This window comes from Cygnus atratus, chromosome 17 (genome assembly GCF_013377495.2).
Source record: "Cygnus atratus isolate AKBS03 ecotype Queensland, Australia chromosome 17, CAtr_DNAZoo_HiC_assembly, whole genome shotgun sequence".
NCBI classification, from domain to species: Eukaryota; Metazoa; Chordata; class Aves; order Anseriformes; family Anatidae; genus Cygnus; species Cygnus atratus.
The window spans coordinates 13,778,638-13,796,421 of NC_066378.1; the positions used below are offsets into that span (position 1 = coordinate 13,778,638).

The window sequence follows — 17,784 nt, forward strand, 5'->3', positions numbered from 1 at the left end:
AGACGAGTTTATTCGGTGACAGGCTGTTCAGGAAACAGGTCTCCAAAACCTTTACTGAAGAACAGCAAAGCAAACAGGATGCCAAATTACTTGTGCCGAGAGAGAAAAGCAATTAAAGCTGGGAGGGCTCACCAGCTCGTCCAGTTCCTCTCCCGGATAGTCCAGGCATGTTCTTTACATGCAGCCTCCGGCTCTGTCCAGCCCAGCTAACACGTGTCCCAAGTGACTTGGGATGCATCGCTTCCCATCACCAACTACGTGATACCCAACGAGAGACTCCACTCACTCCTGCGACCCGTGCCCGCGGAGCAGCAGCCTCGGTTCTTGGGTTCAGTTTGTGCCTGCGTCGGGAGCACGGGACAACTTGAACACTGTTGGGTTTTCTACATAACTCAGTCCCTCGGGAGCCTCGCAACATACTTGTCATTGCACTTGGATTAGAGACTTATTTTGCCTCCAGAAAGGCAGCCATGGACCTCGGCCTCGTCTGCTGCTGCTGCTACTCGTGTTTCACTCTGACTCACGGGCTTTCTGGATTCTGCTTTCTAGAGGAACATTAAGGCATCCTTCAAAGCTCAGCTCTAGCCCAGTAGCGACTGCTACAAACACAGAAGCTTGTTGTTTTGTTTAATATTAAATATAGCACATTTTGTTAACATGCTTCAGCTTCCAAGACTGGGAGATCACGGGCAAGAGCTGTCCCAGGATAAGCCTCTTGGGATGAATCCCCTCCCAAACATTTTAACGATGAGCAGAAGCAAAGGAATTTATCTGACATGATCTATAATAAGATTTCAATATAACATTCAGCCTACAGCATTTCTAAATATGGCCAAAGATCACTCAAGTTATTTGGCATTATTTCATCTTACAAGGATTTTCTTTCACTTATTCTGCTGCGTTTGCATGCACAGGATTCCACGTCCATCACCGAGCAAGGTCGTCTATTGTTCAGAGGGCCCTGGCAGAGGTGAAATAGGACTCAGGACCAAGGTCGGCAGGTGCAGAATTTGGATCACTGTCACCATATATTTTAAACGCCTGATATCTAGTCACAATCTGTAGATAGATGAAGAATGGAAGTAGCACCCTTAAATCAAGGGCTGAAGCAATTCTGAAAGCAGATGCGCTCGTTCCCCTCTAATCCCCACCTCCTTCCAACACACACCATCAAATCTGCTAGGACATCTGAGGTAAGGAACCACCTCTGCCTTCCCTAAAGCACTGCAGATCAAAACAAGTCACCGCTGACTGGCACACCTCCTCCTCTTCTCAAACAGCAGACAAATCCCCAGAGGAAGGAAAAATGGAAGAGTAACTCGAGAGAAAACCAGAAAGCTGCAGGCCAAGCCAATTCTACCAAGCGTGACCTCAGTGCTGGAGATTCTCCTCTCCAGAAGGAAGAACCGTTTGTGAGGGTCCAAGTTCTGTTACACAGGTACCAGAGCTGGCTTAGCTCCAGTATCCAGCTGGCTCCTGCAGGCAAGACACCATCAGTTCTTAGGCAGAGCCAAAATGTGATACAGAGAACGCCCGTGACTTCTTACACCAGGAAGGACTTTGCGCTCGGCGTCGGGACATCAGATGCCCATTTGCCTTCCGAAACACAAACACTTGCAGCACCCCTCTTGGGCGAAGCAAGCCCCGCTCGGCGAGGGAATCCCGGGCCACTTACCATCACGGTGCAGTCCTCGGAGCCGCTGGCGATGACCTGGTCGTTGTGGGGACACCAGTCTATGTCCAGCACCGGTCCTGTGTGCCCGCACACTGTTGGATAGGACTTGTCAATCCGGCCCGTCTGAAGGGAAAAACAAGGAAGAGAGCTGTAATACCCCAACGACCCAGAGCACAGGAAGATGCCTCCTAACACTCCCAAGGCGTTTGACATCCACGGCATGAGCATCTCGTGCACCAGCAGAGGAAACAAACCTCTCCCCGGCACTGGTGGGGCCGCGCCAGAGCCTTCCCCGGCACACGAGGGCTCCATCCTCTGCGAGGCACGGATATATCCTGCCCCTGTCCTGCTGGTGGAGGCAGGGCTGAGCCGCCGGCCCTTCGGCCAGCCACATTTCGGGAGGAGGGCAGGCAGCGCGAACGCCGTGCCCACACGAGGAAGCTCTGGTTTTCTCTGCGCTTTACGACGGCGGCCAGCAGCAGCTAAAGATAACCAAGCTAGCTTTCTAATTGAAGGGTGTTGCTGCTCGTTGAGTTTCCCCAGTCTGCTTGCTTTCATCATGAAAGTATTTCGCTCGGGCGGACAGCTTTTAAGACGTGGTTATGCAGAGCAAATGCTATTTTCAGAAATAAATGCTGCCGACGCACAGACGGCGACAGCAGCCCCCTCCCTGACCCCTACACCTGCCTCTGCGGGCTTCCCAAGAGACCAGGCTCAGGAGATGTTCCCACCTGAACCGTCCTGGAGGGACCTAGCGATGCCAGCGCAGCTCTTGCACTGTCCCTGCTGGCAGGACCCACGGGTTACCAGCAGCACCCCTTTAGCATCCCGAGGCTCCCGACCCAAATCTCAAAATATTGCTCAAGAGGAAGCAAAAATCACTCCCTGGCTTACCACCATTCTCCCTCTTGGTCAAGTCTCGACGCACACCAGGGAAACGGCGTCTAAAGCAATGAAAAAATGGGAGAACAGAACCAGAGCGAGCGGGAGAAGCCCGCGCCGCAGGGCCAGGGACCGCTGGGACCCTGAAGGGTCCGGCGGCCTTTTTACAGGACCAGCAAACCACGGGCGATGGGAGGAGAGGCAGGGAGGGCAAGTTCTGGGACAGATTCTTCATCTTGGGTCTTTAAAGGCGCGTTTCAGTTCTGCCATTTGGTGATACGTTCCCCAACCACTCCGAGGCTGGGGATTACGTCTCTTAAAATATGCCTCCTGACCTATGCCTCCTGCTGATCGCCACGCAGAGGGCTGTTCCTTTTCCTATTCCTACTCAAAGCTGCCCTGCGTACAAAGGATCAGAATAATGCTGGACGTGGGCTTTTGGGGACCGCTGACCTCGAGACCTCTACCGCGAGGAAACAAGATACAGATTTACATTACAGAAGTGGAGTTATAATAGATACAGAGTTACATTACAGAAACAACACCACGGCCATCTCCTAGTGGGTCGAATTATGTTTAAAAAAAAAAAAAAGATCAATGCATCGTCTCGGTGACTCAAACGGTCTTGGAATTATTAAAAGTGAAAACGTTGTCGGTGAAAAGCTACAAACCAGACATTCAAAAAGTGAAGTCTGTGCGACTCCTCCTGCGTGCCATAATGTGCCATTGGATTCTACAAGCTAATACGCCTGATACATATAGCCCACCCAATTTAATTTATCTAATTAAAGAAGAATCACGCAGAGCGTATGCACATGAACAGACCATGAGGATATTTCAGAAGTCACGTTACAGGCCAAATACAAATACAGAGCTCAACCCAAAGGGAAAAAGAAAACTAACGCTGCAACGTGCCGGTGACTACCTGCTCCTGCTCCTAGGCAGGGCTTAGAGTAATCCTCTGCGAGGAGCCCACGGTAATTATCTGCAGGCTGCACAAGTGCCTGTCAGCTCAGCTTAGAGTTTTTACAGTAATTTATTACTGGAAGGAGGTGGAAAAAAAAAAATCAATTTGAACAAACGAAACCACAAACTTCACCTTTCGGTTTTGATCACGACGAACCTGGGCAGCACGAGCGCAGGGAGCCGAGCGAGTGTGACAGCCGGCTGGCCGCGGGGAGCAGGCGTGCTTTTGATGGCCTCACACGGAGCTCGTTTTTGAAACTAGCTATCTTTAATATCTTTAAACTCGCCACCTTGTGCTCCCATCAGCTCCCCAAGCGGCGCTGCTCCGGGGGCAGCCGGGAGGAGGAGAGGCGGAGGCTCCACCACCACCACCAGCGCCTGGAGGACCGGCCCTGGCAGCATCTCCCAGCCCTGAAGCCTCCTCGCTCCTGCAACAAAAAACAGCCCAAAAGCAGAGCCGGGGAGGCAGCCCAGTGCTTGCAGAGGAGCAGGTCGCTTCCCCCGGCCACCCAGGGAAGCGGGACAGCGAGAGAGCACGGAGCTCAGCCTTGCCACCGAGCTGAGGAACTTGAGATCTACCCGGCGCGGCTATTTTTGACCAGAAGAGCAGGCGTTTCTCAGGCCAGCGGCATCTGGAGTGTGAAGAAAGAGCAGATGCACAAAGGAGAAGTTAAACTAAGTGGAGCAGAAATAGCTTGGCGCCCTGCGACAGGTGAGCAGCAGCTTGTACCTGCCACTTGTAACGTGCACCCCTGTCCTGCCTGGGTGCGGGGAGTGACATTTGTAAAAAAAAGATCCTGAAAAAGGAAATAAGAGTAGGGAAGGGGAGAACGAGACGTTATTTAGAAGCAGCGTGGGAGATGCAGCAACCTGAAGCACGTTTATTCACAAAATCCAAGCACAAAGAAGGGCAGGCGACGTCCCACTGGTCTGGTGGAGCAGGATGCTGCCGGGGAAGAGGCAGCGCGAGCAGCGTGGCGCCAACGGGTGCATCGGGCACCGCTGGTGCTGTGGCCCCCCCACATTAGGTGGCCAACTCAGAGGTGGGGTGTAAAGCCAAACCATGGGCAGCACGGCCGTCCAGGCAGCTGCAGCGCCGCTCAGGGAAGGAGGAAGTCTCCCCGCTGTCGCAGAAGGTGCCGACTCGTGGTCAGAAACAAGAAACGGTTTGTACAGGGCAGGAGAAACCACAGCGCTCTCCTAAACACCCCCAGCAGAAAGCAGGAGCTCTCCTTCTGACTTTCTGAAGGCATTTCATCTTTTTTCCACTTCTTTTTCTTCCTTTGAAAGAATTCCCCTTCCAACGGGACCGCCACAGGACCGGAGCGGGCGTCCCTGCACGGCACCAACCCCGCAGAGTTTGTCCGGGGGGCTCTGCCCAAAGGGACTTCTCACACTAAAACGCCGACATAATCCTCCCAGGTTTGCTTGTATTTTTTTTTTTTAAGGTAATCTTTTAATTAGTTAAGGAGTTAAAACAAATCTCAAGTGTTGATACACAGCTTAAAATTAACTCGGTATGACTTCCAGAAATTAAATCCTTCTCATAATCCACGGCTGCTCCGGCTGAGCAGCGTAGCGCAGCAGCAGCTTTTGATACTGTAAGAGCTGTAGTTGTAAAAAAAAAAAAAAAAGTTATAAAAGCCAAAAAAGGTGAATTTGAGGATTAGTTTTAACACGCTGGGTGATGTTGACTGGAAGCGCACTCAATGTTCAGGTCCTTCAACAGGTGGGAGGCTGACCTCACCACGGGAATTCATTTAGAAAAACCAACAGGTGAGGAAAAAAAAAAAAAAGCTCCGTTCTTAAACCCAGAAGGGTCAGACAAGCAGCACAGGAAAACCGTTCCCCAAAGCAGTAGTTTTATGAATCAATATGATTGCCTTACAACTGCTTCTTTGCCAGAAAAGGGCAATTGGTTGCAGGAAACAGCTCCTGGCTTATGGTAAAAATATCGCGGGGAACAGCTGCTTCCCCCAGCTCGCCGCGCACAAGGGGGAAGTGGCATCGAATTGCACAAGCCAAGGCGATTTCACCACCCTCGCTTTGCAGAAGTTTGCAGGAGGAAATCGGGTTGCGACTGCTAAGTGTGAAATCCAAGCTGACCGCTACCTTTTCTCCTTAGAGGGTGCTCCTTCTCCCTCAGCTGAACCGTCCGCGCGTTTCCCCTCCGACAAGCTCAAGTTCTGCAGGCTCCAACGGAGAGAAGTTCGACGTGCTCTGCCCACCGAACCTCCACCTCCGGCTGCACCAGCTGGCCACACGGGAGGCAGTTGGGAGAAAATAATACGGGCGGGTGTAATGAAAGTGCTCTGCTCTCCCGTGACCGTGACAAACAGACGTTAGTCACCCAGTACGCCAACCGAGGCATCCATAGCTAATTCGGAAGATTAGGAAGAGCGCTGCTCCCAAAAGGTCTACTGTAACGCCGCGCAAGAAGAGGTTTGAGGCATGCAAAGCCACGTAGCTCTTCCTCCTACGAAGGCCTCTTGCAGCCCCCGAGCCCCCCAGCGCTGCGATCACCCCGGCAGCTGCACGGCGCGAGCCGCAGCCGCCGTCTGCCGCGGCACCCAGACAGCGGTCCTTGTTCGGGGGTGCCCAGACGTGAAGGAGACACAAAGAGGAGGGAGGTAAAAAGACAGTGACAGGCAGGAGTCTTTCACACAGCCAGCCCGGCCCGAGCAGCACCAGCCTGCAAGGGATGCGGGGTTTGGGAACGGCCCCGCAGAGCCGGCACCGCTGCTCGGGGCGCACGTGGGGGCTTCAGTGTCCGTGCCACGCGCTTCCAGCTGACCGGAGCCAGCTGCAGGGGTTTCCAGGCGTGCTTTACACCGGAAGGGTGAATGCTCATCTGCAGAATCCTCCGCAAAATCAAAGGCAAAAGTCAGCTACTTGCTGGCTTTAAGCAAAAAAAATAAACAGCAAAACCCGTAACACACAGACGCCCAACCCCTGGCTGCTAGTGCCCTGGGCTCCACGGCTCCTGCATTTCAGCTGATGCCCTTCCCAGCTTCCAGCAGAAAGCTCTGAACGAGCTTCAGAACGTAACCTCCAGCCTCAGCTACCTTCCAAGCTGAGGAAGTCCTTTGGGTAGGAGATTCAAAACAAGAGACCTGTTGCCCAGAAATTACATTACGATTAACAAGATACAGATCCACTCCTTCCTTCTGTCCCCTAAGTGTGATTTCACCAGCAGTTAACTCCCCTGCTAGTGAAGCGGGGAATTAATCCATCCTGTCTGACTGAAGAACTCACCGGGGCCGTACATGTCTCAGCTCTTGGATGAGATGCTCGAGGGAAGTTGCAACTGTCTCTTGTTAGAACTGATTTTGTCCCTGGACTTCAGATTTCAGTTTAGCTGCAAGTTTTAAATGGCTAGCTCAGGATTTTACCCTCCTTTTCAGGTCCACCTGCAGCCCTGCTCCACGTGTGCTTATGTACACGACTCGCACCTACGTAAACTGGTGACATGACGCCATGGTGACAACTCAAATTCGCGCTGCTGGCGGAGCAGCACCGCCGCTCACCTGCCTGTTGGACACCTACACGACTTACCAGGACTCTCACTGCCACGTCTGAGCCACGGCACACGCGGCACGGGGATGGAGAACGCTGCGTGCGATCCACAAACACCTCCGTCCCCTTTGTACCTGCTCGCAGGCAAGGCTATCGGGCACGGCGTTGCACAGGGCCTGAAAAACTGCAGCAACCTCGCCTTCACCTCGGACAAGCCGTCGGCGGAGCGTAGGGCAGGGAACAGAGTTTGTTCCTTGGTTTCCTACGGAAGTGAGACGTGTGTAGCCACAGCGCCTGCCCTCTTGCTTCATACACCAACAACCTGATGATCCACTGCCATCGAGCTGACAGCGACAAATAAAAAAAACACCGACGACTTGCTTGTTTACCCAGTTGTCGCCTTGAGTTCTCACCTCTTCCACCTAACGTACAGAACTACTTGGAGAGTCAGGCCATAATCTAGGGAAGAACCTCCCAGCGTGGTCTTTAACCTCGCACAAGTTTCTGTCGCAGGGACGCTGCTGTGAGGACGATGGACAGCGCTAGGGCTGGCAGGGGCTCCTCGGCAGCCTAAAAGTCAGGGAAGCGGCAGCTCGTGGCCATTCAGACCCTTCCATCCAGGCTCCAGCTGAACTGCTGGAAGGGCTCGCGAGTGGCTCCCCATTTTATTTTCCACGCAGCCCAGCGTGGTTCTCCCGGTCCTTCCTGGAGGCTGCGCCGCCAGCTAATTAACAGCTTGCACCGGGGCTGAGCACGGAGGCACGTCACTTGCAGAACAACATAGTACTTCAAGGAGATCACTCCGTAGGTGTGCACGCACCCACCCAGCCGCTAATTGCCTCCCGGGGCACCCGGCTGATGGAAATGCAGAGAGGGTGCAAGGAGGCGGGCACACAAAGGGAAAAACCGAGCGGCGTGTCTGAAGGGGGCTGCGCGAGCACAGGGCAGCGCTTCCCCTTCTGCGGGCCTTACGTAAGGCGGCTTTGGGCTGCAGGCTTCCATCTCGGCAGAGACCCACGGCCACAACAAAGGGCTCCTCGTGACAGCGTCGTCTTCCGGAGCGAGCTGCGGAGGGGAAAACCCCGTCCCCATTGCCCCAGCCCCGTGCTGGGGCGAAAAAAAAAAAAAAAAAAAAAAAAAATTCAGCTCAAAAAAAAAAAAAAAACCACCACCAAATTTTCTGCTCTGGCCAAAGAGGGACGGCTCATGGAGCTGGGTGAAAGCATCCCTCCAGACTGCCTGCTCGGGGTCCAGGAGCTCCCTGGGCATCGCCCGGCTCCCCAGGGGGCTCCCTGCGGCCCCCGGGTGCTGCAGAGCGGGGCGCCCCCACCAGCACCCATGGGTGCGGGTCACCCAAATGCCCCATCCGAGGGCTCCTCCGGCTGGGACCAGCTCCGGGACCAGCTCCCAGAGCCCGCAGGCTCCTGCCCTGCCCTGCCCAGCCCCGGCCACCCGCAGCCCCCTGGGGCCGCCCCGAGGTGCCGCAGCCCCCGGGCAGGGCGGGGCAGGGCAGTTCCCCGCCATAAGCGGCTCCGCCCCGGCAACGCAAGGGTTAACCGGCGCGCACTTGCCGCGCCGCGGCTCCGCCCCCGCCAATCAGCGCGGCGCCTGCCGGCGGCCCCGAGCGCTGCCGTGACCATATATGGTAAAAAAGCCGCGGCCGCCGCAGTGCCGCTGCGGCGGGCGCGGGAACGCGCGCGCGCGGCTCGGGGAGGGGCGGGGGAGCGGGGACGAGACACGCGGGGGCGGCCCGGAGGGGAGGGGAGGGGAGGGGGGGGGGGGCACGGAGGGGTAAGGGGATAAATGCTAAAAAAAAAATACCCAAAGCCACCCAAAAGGCACAGAAGCAGCCAGAGGATGCTCCGAGGCGGAGTGCTGGGGGCATGGCCGGGTTAATGGGATAAATGCCCAAAAAGCCCCAAACCCACCCAAAAGGCCCAGAAGCACAGAGGATGTTCCGAGGCGGAGTGCTGGGGCACAGCTGGGTTATAGGGATAAATGCCCCAAAAAACCCAAACCCACCCAAAAGGAACAGAAGCACCCAGAGGATGCTTGAATGCAGAGCACAGGGGCACAGCTGGGTTTAGCGGGATAAACGCCCCAAAACCCCCAAACCCACCCAAAACGAGTAGAAGCACCCAGACGATGCTCCAAGGCAGAGCGCTGGGGTCATGGCTGGCTTAACAGGACAAACGTCCCAAAACCCCAAACGCACCCAGAACGAGTAGAAGCACCCAGACGATGCTCCAAGGCAGAGCGCTGGGGGCACGGACAGATTAATGGGATAAAAGCCCCAAAAACCCCAAACCCACCCATCATTTCTAGGGATAAACGGCGCACAGCTGCACGTGGGGCTGGGAAAAAGGGCAGGGCTGGTAAGGAACCGAGGACATTTTCTGGGGTTGAGGGAGGCTTGAGGGTCGCAGACACACAAAATGCTACGGAGAAAGAGTCTCAGGAGAAGGAGCGTCAGCCTTTCCTTTCTCCTTACTCACACAGGAGCAAAATACTGGTTCGAACAAAAAAAGGAAGGTTTTAAAGGAATGAGGAAACACCACGAGGCTCCTGCGCCACGCCGCAGAACTCGCTTCCTCGTCTTGTGCTCCTCTGCTGGGAAGAACCATTTTGTTCAAAGCGCTGCGACTCACAGCACAACCCAATCGCTTACTGCTTCTGTAAGGCGGCACCACGGGAACGCTTTCCCCGGGCTCTAAGTCTGAATTAGAATCCGTTTGCGTTGGACTACTGATTTTATCCAAATGGGAATAATTTACACTAACCGTGTACGTGGAGCTAGACGTGATTTTAGAGGCACCAAACACGCAGAATTGAGGAGAGCAAGATACATGCTTAACACGATCCCCTGTCACTCCTAAGGACATTTCCCAAGCGCTCTGCCTTACTAATTGTAAAGTTTCAGAGGAGAAAAAAAATCCCGTGGAAAGAAGTTACTAAAAGGAAACCACGTGTCTAGGGTTATTTCTCGTTTTTGTTTTGAACTCCGAACCCACAAAGGGATCGGGCTGGCCGAGCACCTGCCAAAGGCTTCCCAGTCAGCATTAGGGGCTTGTGAACGGGCTGCAATGAAAGTGCAGCAGAAAGGGAGACGGGAACGCTGCCCTCCAACAGAGGTGAAAGGAAGGATGCTCTGCGGCTTTTCCCTGCAATACCTGGGGGCAGAAGGAATTCGTTGCAGCCCGAGACACCGCTCCTGCTCGTTCGTATGCTTTGGTACCACAGAATTGTAAGAGACTGCCAGGGAGGTTTCTGCGCCCATCTTTGGCTGCGTCAAGTATCTGGAAGAGGCTGAGTTCTCATAGCTGGTGGGCAGGGACCTAACCTTACAAAATGTAGCCTTACAAAGCACATCCCTGGGGTTCTGCAACATTCAAAGCATATGGGAGAGACTTAGCCTACATACGGCCCCGCTGCAAGACTATTTCTTGGAGACGTGGCAGCATTTTGCACAGTACAGAACATAAGGGATGTCTTCCTTGTACAGGCTCAGCTGGAGCACCGCTCCTCTCCGTGCCAGGTGCTAAGTGCTAACGAGACCTGGCTGTGTATAATAAAGCCCAGACACAGCCACACACCCCGGGAGAGCTGCGGAGGTCCTGGAGGAGCCGTTTCCCTACCAAGGTTGTTCTCGTTGCACACCACGTAATGGAAGCGTTACCGACAGGACGAGCAGCAGCCTAGACCAGTTCCGAGCCCGTGGCCACGGGGGCTATGCAGATGCACCTCTTGGAAGCAGCACCCAGCGGTGCCACGCACCTGATCCCGGGCTGCACGGAGCAATTTGGGGGCGGGTGTGTTCCTGAACGAAGCGATCCTCGCCGAAACCAAGTCCCTGACGGCCGAAAAGCCCGACCGCAGCTATCGCGAGAGGCTTCGCAGGGAGCAGGAGTTCTACTGAGAAATTTCTGACGGGAGGAACTGCTTTAGATTAGTCGAGCAAACCGCTTGTTTACCGCGTGTAACGTACAGGAAGCATTATTCTGATGAGAGACACATAACACGGCTTCTTACACGGCACCACCGAGCTGCGTTTGTCACAGCACAGCGGAGACTTCACAGGCGTGATGTTCACAAACAAGTGCTGAAGTGACAGCAGAAAGCTGAGCGCGTAGCAGCGAGGAACTCCCCAAAGCACTCACCTTGTGCAAAGGCAGCACCAGGAACGCTCCGCCGCCGCTCGCGTCCACGATTATTGCAACGAACCTGGGGTTCACGGCACAGAAGGAGCTGTCCCAGGTGACGCGGGAGACGCGGATGTCGTCGTAGCACTGGTCATTTTTCACCGCCTGGCCGAACACGTGCCGAAATTTGCTCTGTCGTACCACTCGCCTCATCGTGTCTGCGGGGAGGAATTTCAAAGGGTGGTGGTCAGCAGCGCCCCGTCACCTCGCCGTCGCCCAGCTCCCACCACCACAAAACCCAGTTTCAAACAATACTCCTGGGAACTTCCTCTAGACCTGTGAAGTTCTCAGTTTTACCTTTATTTAAAAAAAAAAAAAAAAAGTCTCAGACCGTCTCGTACCAAACACGACCCAACTGCACTTCCAAGGGTGTGCTACAGAAGGAGGTCGCTGGCTAAGCGGCGGCGCTGCTCTTGTAGATGCGTTCTCTTTTAGCAGAGAAGGAAGTTCCTAATCCTAAAAGCAGTTTTTAGACAAGTCTCCACATATTTTCAGGGATAAATCTGGGCTCGGATTGAACTTGTTTACTTTCAAGTCAGACGGGGTCCAGAGGATGTAAATAAAAATGCGAGCTCTCAAAATCCGGTGTTCCTGTGAAGTGGTTCCACATGTTAGCTAGCTTCCACTTCTTTCTTCTAACTCCAAAATCTCACTAAAAAAATAATAAAATTAGTCTCCTAGGCAGAAAAGAGTAATGGAAATAACCTAATGACTCAAATTAACTTAGTGTGTCCGTAGCACTTCTCTTGAGAAAAGGATTTTCAAGAAGGCTTGAGTTAAAATAGAGGGAAACCGACCGGCGCGGAAAATTCCAGCGCTCGAGTCCTAGAAGACGACGGGTACGGGACCTTGCGCGGGTCCCGGCCCTGGGAGCGAGCGGTATTTGGGTCTTATGACCACAATATTGGTATCGTGGCCTTACGGAGTGTGCACGCCTGGGGCGGTGAAGTTTGCCTGGCCCACAAGGCTTTCTCCCTCCAACTCTGCAGGAAAAGGAGGAGCCTCCACCGAGCATCTTGCTTTGTACGTTTGAGAAAAACGCTTCTGCCCCAGACTCTAGGGAAAGCAAAGAACAGAAAATATCAGCGTCCACCTCCTGCCTTGCCTCCCAAGAGGTCCCCGAGCACAGGCAGAGGCTGGGAAGAGCCGCGCTGCCTGGCGGAGCTGCTCGTGGCAGACCCAATGCTCGAGCGAGAGGCTTTGAGCAGGGCTCGAGGGCATCGCCCCTAGCACGGCCTGCCTGCGAGCCGGAGGGATAAAAGGCCGCGTGGCCGTCTAACGGCAGCTCCCCTGCACGAGGGCGTAGCCAAAGGGGCTTCGGAAGGAGCGCTGCTGTCACCTCTGAGCATTGGCAGCACCTCTCCCACCGGGCTGCTCGCACTCGGAGCCCTGTGAGCTCCCTTGAGGACGCAGGTAACGGCGTCCTGCCCCTATCCCCTGCAGGTGAGGAGCAGGGCAGGGCCCCGAGCGAGCTCCCCTGCTCCAGCACAGCTGAACGTGGCACACGAGGCCCTGCCAAAGCATACGCTGCACGGACAAGGGCCGTTTCCGACCGTCCTTTAAGTCTCCTGAATGAACCCGGTCACTTTGAAGCTACAGAAGAGCTGCAAGCGCCATTTGGTTACAAACTTGTGCAGTTTTAGCAAAACCAGCCGTCGTTTCTAAATGCAAAACGCCGTGAACGACCGGGGTGCTCAAGAGGTCCAGAGGAAAAAAGCTCCGTACAACCCATCAGCGATTGCCGTCGCATTACAGGTGAGCTCAGCCTTCCCCCGTACTCACTGGAATGGCGTCACACACGTTCTGCCAAACGTTTCGTACGCGAAAACGCGGGGCCCGTCCCAGCTGGACGCACCCAGTGGCACCGGAGGGAAGCGGCGGAGCAGTCGCTGCCCGTCAGCGCCAGGCGCCGATAAGAGCAAGCCCCGGCCCGCGGGGCTGCGGCACAAACCGCCGTGCCACCGTCTCGTGCCGACGTGTGCCCGTCCACGGGGTGAAATACTGCTGCTGCTCCGCCAGCAGCGCTTCTGCTCCGTTTGTGGATGGAGGAAGGGGCCGAGGCACGGCAGGGATGGGAGAGGCCGGGCGAGCGGGCGGCGCAGCACGGAGGGACCGAGGAGCAGCTCTGCTGGCCCCGGGGGACGCATCCTGCACCCCCGTCCCATCCAGAGGGGCCTCGGCCTCACCAAAACGCGTGCGGAGCCTGAAGAGGTGAAGTTCAGCCCTGCGAGAAATGAAACGCCACCCCACCGAGCTGCCCGAGGCCTGACTAGGACGCACCATGAAAAAAAAAGGCAGTTCCACGCCCAGCGTACTGCGTGGCCTCACCGACGGACCCGGCAGACACCGACAGAGCTGGGAGCGTCTCCTCCCGGCGATACCTCCGTGACTCCGTACCTCCAGCCCTGCCCTCGGCTCTCAGCTCCCAGCCCAAGGCAGGGCTGTCCCCGGCCCCCAGCCCGGCCACCCCGGTTCCTTTGCTGGTCACACCGGTAGGGCTGGGCTGGCGGCAGCGCTTTGGGGCCACGTCCCCCCTCAGCAGCAGCCCCCGCGGACGCTGCCCGGCGCGCTGGGAAGCCTGAGGCCAGCTCAGCCCTTTCCCTCTCGAGAAGAAAAAACCCCCGCAGATCTCTCGCAGCCAAATCCTACTCACTCAGCTACCTGGGGTCCATAAGGGTAAGGTAACCCGCCCCGTGCACCGGCCAGTCAATTTCCAGCACCGTTCCCAGCCCGCTGTGCACCAGGATTAAAATCCGATGTTTTAGAAGGAGGTAAAGCCAGGGCTTCCCCCTGCCTCGCGGAGCTAACGCGCAGCAAATTGCCCAGCGCCAACGTCTCGTGTACACGGGGGCTTTGCAATTTGTCTGCTTTAACGCCGGGAACACGGACCTGGTGGTTAATAGGAAGGATTATTTGTGGAGCTTGGGTAATTATGCCTTTCCTTCGCTCGCTCAATACCGGAGCGCCACAAAGAGAACGCTCCCTGCAAACGTCAGATACAGGCGGCCTGCTGCTCCCGTGGAAGGGAAACGTTTTTATCCAACGGTGATATTCCACCACCTTATTTCCCATTTGATAGATACGGTATTTTTTTTTTTTTTGTTATTTACTACAAATGACTCTTAAAAATGCCGAGAGTCAGAGTACCCCAAAATACCCCCCCTCTTGTTCCAAGGCGGATTGTCCGGGCGCTCCTTCGCTGCCGTCTCCCCCTCTCCAGCTCATCCCTGCGAGCAGGAGCTCTCCACGCGAACACATGGCGAGCAGCCTCCACTCCTCATTTCCATAGCAAAGGGAGTGATTCTTGGCTTTGGATCACAGCCATTTTGATCTGGCTGCTCTCCAAAGAGAAGGGGGGGGGAGAAAAAAATATGCGTGGGCTCCAGCTAGGCAGAGGGGCGAGCGCGGATCTTTCGGCACAGCACAGAAAGCGAGCAGGTGGAAAACAACGCAGGGCTGGTTTGATCCCCAGCACCTCCAGGAGTCATCCCCTGCCTCTTGCTAGAAGGGAAGAGCGTTTAGCATCCCGATTTGTTCTCAGTACTGAAGCCCAAAGGATTCCCTCCTCTGCCGTCCTCAAATCCAGCAGAATTTGGGAGCAGGCTGCAGGCGAGCAGCGGCCGGCCCTGCTCACCTCCAGGATTTTGAGGAGAAGTGATGACACCCACCACGATTTGCCGTCCAGAAGAGTGGTTTGGCCTCGGCACAGCAGCACGGGCTGGCGATGGGACACCGCGATGGGGCTCAGCCCTCGGTGGCCAGGCTGCAGGGCGACGTTTCGGAGCGTGAGGCTTTAAAACAGGACGGCTCATTACATCATTGTCTCTGCTGCTACGTCTGAGACGAGGAGCTGGAACGATCTTCGTACACTTGCTAGACAGGAAATGCTTTTTTTTTTTTTTGGGGGGGGTAAAGCACAAGTTTGGAGGATTTAAAGCCTCGCTGCTGGGAGCCGAAAGGAGTTTAAGTTTTGCCAGAGCTCCAGCCCTCGGCACAATTAAAACAGGAGCGTCCGCCACCCTGCAAAGGCGGCTACGACAGGAGTGCTGACAGCTCCGCGCCGGCGCTGATCTCCTGGACCTGCTGCGTGGCACCGGCACCTTGCCTGTCCTGCACGGGGGCGCAGCAAAGAGCCTTCTGTTCATTTTCATTAATTTTTCCCCCCTCAAATGTCAAGTGACTTCCAGCTGAATTGCACCGCCCGTTCCGTTCCGTCTCCCACTGCCTGTGCCCGCCATATGGCTCAGGCTCTGGCCTCTGTGTCAGCATTTAAAAGGATCTCGGATGCCATCAGCCAGGCTCGCACAGTGCTACTTTTCATTCCGTCCCTTTCTGATCTCCCATCACGATGTGTCACAAGAGTTACCATGAGTTTGCCCATTTTCCTGTTTATAAAGGATTTATCTGTCTAGAGAGGCCAACAGATGTATTTCTGTGGCTTCGGAGGGTTTTCAGTCTGCTTATGCAAGAGGAAACGCATCCTGCTAGGGAACACTTACAGGAAAACCCCCCACTAATGGCAAAATCCTGCTCAGCCCATGTGACTGGGAGCCCTTCTGGAAAGGGCGACGTTTGAAATAAAAGGCTGGTTTAAGTCCCAGCCAGCCGGAGGCTACTGCTCGGGGGGGAGGGAGAGCCAGTCCACCAGACTGGGAGAACCGTGCTTCCTTCTGACACGCTGGTATTTGGGGCTGGAAAGGAGTAGGGCTTCTCCTCAGATGGAAAACCCAAAGAAAAGCGAGTTGCAATGGTTATGGTAAGCCCCCAAACTCCATTCAGCATCGGCCTTACTGAAGAAGCTCCATGAGCTCCAGTGGCAGCGCCGAAATAAATTTGGTCTCAGATAACGATCAACAGATGAGAAGCAGACAAGGAGAAAAACCAAGGCACCACAGGTGATGCCACCGGGGTGGGTTACCACCAATGCCTGCTATAAGGGGACATCTGCCTCGCACGAAGGGTTGGACGGGGCGGGCAGCCTGGCTGGTGACGTGGCCGAAGGGTTCCTGGGCCGCGGAGGGGGAAGCCTGCATCCCTCGAGCATCAGCCACACAGTCCAAGGTCATCCTAAAGTCACCTGGGGTGAGGCTCCTGGGCCTAATCTGCAAAAGCAATGAGAGCTCCGAGCTGAAACCTTTTCAAAAAAATATATCAGAAGGGACGGTGTAGTCCTAAACCCATAACCAGGCCCCAGGGGTTTCAACCAGAGGCACAAGTCCTGCGCACGGGGCAGAGGAAGCGCCCTCGGTGCGGTGCTCAGCCACGTGCACGAAGGAGCTGGCCACCACCAAGAAGCCCATGAGGAATCCAGCGAGTCGCTCTTCAGATCGTTTTGAGCATCGCGCAGCAGATAAGGCCCAGAGCCACGCGCGGAAGGGAGGATGCGAGCACTGGGAGGCCTCAAGGAGACCCCAGCCCGCTGCTCCTCCTGTGCGCGCGGAGCCCTGCCCGCCGCCGGCACCGCCACCAAGGGGCTGGGGGACGTGGGACTCCCCAGACAGCCTCATCCCAACGCACGTGAGAAGGGGAAGAGCTGAGCGCTACCCAGGTATTTCCTCATCGCTTCATGCTCGCGTTTCTTAATCTCGCAGCGCTCGGTTGTGCAACCTCAGCACGTTCCCTGCAGCCCACGCGCGCGCATCGCGCACCAGCAGCGGCACGCACGGCTGCCTGCAGCCATACCCTGCCTTATGCTCAGCTCAATCCCACACACATATCCCTTAAAATGCTTAAATGTTCACAGCCTTCCCGTACTAACCACGGCAGCACCTTAGAAGAAACGTTCATCTAGAAGAAGAGCTCGCCAGCTCGTTTTAAGGACAGCATTTGAGGACACTTTGAGCAAGGAAAGTGAGGAACACCCAAAGGAAGCAAGCAGGCAAGCATTTGCTGGCACCCACCGTCGAGGCACGCTGATAGCAAGGGTGGCAAAGGCAATCTGCTCTTTGGAAGCAAATGGGCATGGGTCGAGAAGCCCCAGAGCGGCCTGCAGGGGACTTCGGGGTGAGGACGTGTTCTGCAGGCGAGGCCAGGGCTGGGACCAGCCTCCACACGCAGATTCACAGCGGCTCTCGGGGCGGAGAACCAGCGTGGCACCAGCAGGGCTGCGGGAGGACTTCGTCTCCCTCTCCCAGTACCAAGGGAATCGGCGGACTCAGTCTCACCATATCAAGTCCTGCGATATTTGGGCAGGGAGGAAGCGAAGGGGGGAAAAAAATAAATCGCGCGGCCACAAAAATGCAGCTCACCCCAGCACTTCGCATGAAACCTCTGGTAGAAAAGGGAACCACCACGAATACCTTGACTCAGTGCTATGCTCTTAAACATAAAGCTATTCCCCCTATGGAGTACCATTTCAAATCCATTCACGTTGAGTCCGTTGCTGACAGAACTTTTGTTTTCAGATGTTCAGAGTTATTTAAACCACGGGCGAACACTACTACAGATGGTCACAATTCCAAAATACATCATATTTGTGCACAGATTATTTTCAGTCTTTGGTTACTTTAGCCTAGGTTGAGCAAGACCCTGCCATCTGATTTCACT

The 17,784-nt window shown here is 55.3% G+C and overlaps 1 protein-coding gene across 1 annotated transcript in view; it reads right to left on the minus strand.

Annotated features, from left to right (window-relative positions):
• CORO1C (coronin 1C) overlaps positions 1 to 17,784 on the minus strand; it is a 39,939-nt gene that overhangs the window by 12,677 nt on the left and 9,478 nt on the right. The window contains exons 2-3 of the mRNA XM_035565759.2: positions 11,197 to 11,396; positions 1,676 to 1,798 (exon numbers count right to left, since the gene is read on the minus strand). Of these exons, the coding sequence (XP_035421652.1) occupies positions 1,676 to 1,798; positions 11,197 to 11,391 (318 nt within the window). The 5' untranslated portion in view covers positions 11,392 to 11,396. The remainder of the gene's footprint in view (positions 1 to 1,675; positions 1,799 to 11,196; positions 11,397 to 17,784) is intronic.